The sequence below is a fragment of the Octopus bimaculoides genome, chromosome 19 (assembly GCF_001194135.2).
Source record: "Octopus bimaculoides isolate UCB-OBI-ISO-001 chromosome 19, ASM119413v2, whole genome shotgun sequence".
Lineage (NCBI taxonomy): Eukaryota > Metazoa > Mollusca > Cephalopoda > Octopoda > Octopodidae > Octopus > Octopus bimaculoides.
The window spans coordinates 54135087-54139970 of record NC_068999.1 but is presented as its reverse complement, the minus strand read 5'-3'; the positions used below and the strand labels follow the sequence as shown (position 1 = coordinate 54139970).

The window sequence follows — 4884 nt, the reverse complement described above, 5'->3', positions numbered from 1 at the left end:
TATATATATATATATATATATATATATATATATATATATGTATATATATATAAGAAATAAGATTCAGTTGAATTAGGTACTTAAGTTGAGGCACCAAGTCAGTCCAATATTATCTGCACAGCTCAAAGTAAGATGAATAAAATGCAAATAAGTAACAAGGATGTCAAGGTACTAGTGCATTACGGACATTTCAGGCGGCCAGATGTAATCAAAGAATGCATGCATTACATCAATTTGATATACAACACCATCTTCAGATGCAACATATAGGTTTTCAACATACAGGATACTCCATTATAATTTTTAGCCAATATTTCATGAGAACTAGAGAAAGAAAGAATTACATGTTGCTATTATTGTAGCAGAATGCACTTAGAGAGAAAAATGGAGCTGCCTGAAATGGCTGCAATGCACTAATACATTGACATCCTTGTTACTTATTTGCTTTATATATATATATGTGTGTGTGTGTGTGTGTGTATGATGTGCTTCTTTCAGTTTCCATCTACCAAACCCACTTACAAGGCTTTGGTCAGCCAAGGGCTATACTAGAAGATACTGCTCAAGGTGCCATACAGTGAACTAAACCCAAAACCACATAGTTGGGAAGTGAGGTTTGAACTTATTGTAAAAAGACATAGATGTGTGCGTGTGTGTGTGTGTGTGTGTGTGTGTGTGTGTGTGTGTGTGTTTCTCCCCTACCTGTCACCTGACAGCCAGTATTTGTTTACATCCCTGAAACTTAACAGTTCTGTCAATCAAATTCACCCCCAAGATTTTGCTCAGCCCTGGGCTATTGTAGAAGACACTTGCTCAAGGTGCTGCATAGTAAGACTGAAACCAAGACCACATGGTTTTGACGCAAGCTTCTTGACCACAAAGCCACCCCAGCACTTATTATAAAGAAGGATAATTATAAACATAATTTTTTTCACTCAGTTAAGAAAATTTTTGTGAAAATAAAAATAGATCCTGAGATATACTTTTGACTAAGATCTATCCAATGATAAAGGAAAGAATATTTTGTTGTTGATGTCAGGTTTTTTTTTTGTTTTGAATTTATGTATGCTTTGATTGTGGAGTTGTGCAAGAATAAAACCTTTTGTTCTGATTTCTTTTAATATGATTTCATGTTTGTTTCTTTAAAAGGGAATTTCTATACGTCCTCTGATAAACATATTAAAAGTTCAACGGGAGGAGAAGGCAAAGAAAAACTTACTCAGTACCATCAATCATCAGGTGAGAATTTCATCTTCCCTGTCTGGCAATCACTATTTTGTTTTGTTTGAATGTCTTTGTTATGGGGGAGGGCTTGCTGCTATTGTTTGTTGTTGCGGTTGCATTTTTTCCTGTTGTTTTTGCTTTTGTCGTTACTAATATTGTTTCTATTGATGTTGTTTTATGTGAAGACATGTAACATAATAGTTAAGGTATTTGATTTATAATCGTATAGTTGGGAGCTCGATTGCCAGCAGTGCATTCTGTCTTTGAGCAAAACACTTTATTTCATGTTGCTTCAATCCATTCAGCCAGCAAAAATGTGTTGTACCAGTAATTCAAAGGGCCAGCCTTGTCACATTCTATGTTACACTGAATCTCCCCGCAAACTACTGTAAGGATACACATGTCTGTGGGGTGCTCAGCCACTTGCATGTTAATTTCACGAGCAGGCTGTTCCGTTGATCGGATCAACTGGAACACTCATCATTGTGACCAATGGAGTGTCAGTTCCATGATGTTGTTGTTGCTTCTGTTGTTGCTCGGTCTTTGAGTTTCTGAGTTCAAATTCCACTGAGATTGACCCTTATTTTCATCCCTCCCGGGTCAATATTAAATGGGGTCCCCATCAAGTACTGGAGTCAATTTAATGAATTGAATCCTTCCACAACAAAATTCAGATCTTGCAACCTGTTTTAAGCCATTAGGTGTTTAAACCAGCCACATCTGGCCTAAATACTGTCCCTGTTTCATATTCAAACCAGCCAGAACCAGCTTCTCATACCTACTCTATAACCTTATTCTAAAAATACACAATCACGTCATCGAAATTTTGAACCTACAACATAATGCATGGTTTTTGTTATTGCTGTTGCTGTTATTGTAGTTATTGTTATTGTTCTAATGTTACCTCTAGCCAGTGGTGGTGGTGGTGGTAATAGTGCCTGTAGTGGTAGCTACGGTGAGGCTATTGTTACAGCTGTTATTATTATTATTATTATTATTATTTCATGGTGGTAAATTAGCAGAATCATTAGAGTGTCAAACACATGAGCCTTATGGAGTTTGTTTTAGCTCACTATGTTCAGCATTCAAATCCCACTGAAATTAACTTTACCTTTTATCCTCACAAAGTTGATAAAATAAAGTACCAGTCCTGTACTGGCCTCGATGTAAACAACCAAGTCCTTCCCTAAATTACTGGCCTAGTGCCTAAATTAGAAGTTATTGTTGTTACTCTATCTTTCTTCTTTCTTCCTCTTTCGCAGTTAACTGATAGTATGCTGCAACTGGTAGAGAAGATATCTGGACATTCTGGGAAGAATGTATGGAGGGTAAGTACACATACATTATATAAGTGCAGATGGTTGTCTGGTTAAGAAACTCACTTTGCAACAGCATGGTGTCAGGTTCAGGCCCACTGTGTGGCACCTAGGTACACAGAAACTGTGAGGAGGCCCATCATACACACACACACACACACATAAAGAAAAAAAATTTGCCCTGTTTATAATTATACCATATGTTACATATCTATTATATCATACCTTGATACTATGTGGGTTAAGATCCCTGTTGACAGGCCACTGGCATTTATAGTCTGTTAAACACTTTCGGTATGCAAATTAAGGACGCCTTCATAGAGTAACTGCTGCATTTGTTGAGTATATAAACAGTTTGGCTGCCTGTTTCTCTGGAGACTGTCAGAATGATGTACACGCCTCTGATGAGAACCCAAGAAGGTTTGAAAATTGAGTAAGGTTGTTTATCATTCTTTTCAGTCTGCAGAGAAATAGCTAAAATAGAAAAAAAATTTGCCCTGTTTATAATTATACAACATGTTATATATGTATGTATATACGATGGGCTTCTTTCAGTTTCCGTCTACCAAATCCACTCACAAGGCTTTGGTCGGCCCGAGGCTGTAGTAGAAGACACTTGCCCAAGGTGCCACACAGTGGGACTGAACCCGGAACCATGTGGTTTGTAAGCAAGCTACTTACCACACAGCCACTCATATATATATAGAAGAATATGAAGGGTTTAGTCCACTGGTGATCTAAACAAACAGGTATGCTGTGTAAGTGGTATAATTGCTCATCAAATTCTGCCAAGGTCCTTTTGGGGTCGATAAATTAAGTACCAGTGAAACACTGGGGTCAATGTAATCAACTTGTCCCCTTGCCCCAAATTTCAGGCTTTGTGCCTTTAGTAGAAAGTAGTAGTAGCAGCAGCAGCAGTAGTAGTAGTCTAAGATATAATCACCTATTACATGAAGAACATTTATGTTCTTTTATGCTCACAATTTATCTTCAATTTTTCTATTTACCAAAACTAAGAAAAAACTAGAGAAATTTGAACTGACTTACATTCAACGATGTCTTTTGAAAGAGCCACACCCAACTGTTCTTAAGATTGGAGATGTCAACACCAAGATTGCTATCAGGTAAGAAACAGAATCTTTATACTTGTTTCAGTAAGTTGCTCTATGGTGTCAGGTGAAATAGGTTTGTACTTGATTCAATGATAGCTAAATCTCCTTTTTGTGGGGAGGAGGGAATTTTAAATAATCTAAGCAAAATGATGAATGTGTGTGTGTGTGTTTGTGTGTGTGTGTGTGTGTTTTATAGAAGTAACAGCTCTTTGCATGTTACGGCTGGTAAAATAATGCAATGTTAAATTCCAATGCCACCTCTATATTGCAGGAATGTCTACAGTTCAATGAGTTCCTTGTCATCCCATCCAAATATTGAGGAGCGGTAAGTTCACTTTTAACACATGCACCAGAAACACACATAACATCATCATCATTTAACGTTTGGCTTCCATACTGGAATGGTTTGAATGGTTTGACAGGAGCTGTTAAGCCAGAGGGCTGCACTGGGTGTGTGTTGTGTGGGGTAAAAAGTAGTATATTCAAACAGAAGCACCCTGAGACATATATATGTCTGACTTAGTTTTCTTCCTTTATGGCAATAACAGCTTTGCATTTCATATCTTATAAGGTCAATTAACAAGTACCACACCAGGGTTGATATAATTGAAAGTACCAACCCTAGTATGGATTTCATGACTAAATCTGTTTATATTTCCTGACTGGATACCAAAATGTTACACTATTACTTTCATAATAATTTTCCAAAGCTTTAAGGCAGAGAGGGGTTGGAGGAGGAGGGGGAGGACATTGACAATGACAATGATGACAACAAGGAAGAGGAAAAGAGTGGTGGTTGTGGTGGTAGCAGTAGTGGTAGTCAATGATGATGATGATAACTATGATGACATAAGACTCTTAATGTTTTTTTTTTTATTGTCCCATTGCGAATACGACAAACACAAAACATGTTTACTGTTTACTAGTGGTGGTGGTGGTGGTGGTGGTGGTGTTGCTGCTGCTGTTGTTGTGACTATCGTTGTAGTTTCAAGAATATTATTATTCAACTGCTTTACAGAGTACTATATGGTATATATGTATACACACGCACGCACGCATCGTATATCCAAAATTAAGTGCCACTGTTCTGTCTGATTTGTTTGCTTGATTGCTCGCTTGTGTTCACTCTGATAGTGAAGAAATTATGGAAGCCAGGTCTATTTTCTTATCAATGATCACCCAGCAAAACAGTAAATGGTTTTATTTGTCTCTTTGTTGTTTATTGTTACTCT

General features: G+C 37.3%; 1 protein-coding gene across 1 annotated transcript in view; it reads left to right on the top strand.

The window, feature by feature from the left end:
* LOC106875428 (Na(+)/H(+) exchanger beta) overlaps positions 1 to 4884 on the top strand; it is a 61102-nt gene that overhangs the window by 51158 nt on the left and 5060 nt on the right. The window contains exons 17-20 of the mRNA XM_014923576.2: positions 1150 to 1239; positions 2487 to 2552; positions 3558 to 3664; positions 3924 to 3977. Of these exons, the coding sequence (XP_014779062.1) occupies positions 1150 to 1239; positions 2487 to 2552; positions 3558 to 3664; positions 3924 to 3977 (317 nt within the window). The remainder of the gene's footprint in view (positions 1 to 1149; positions 1240 to 2486; positions 2553 to 3557; positions 3665 to 3923; positions 3978 to 4884) is intronic.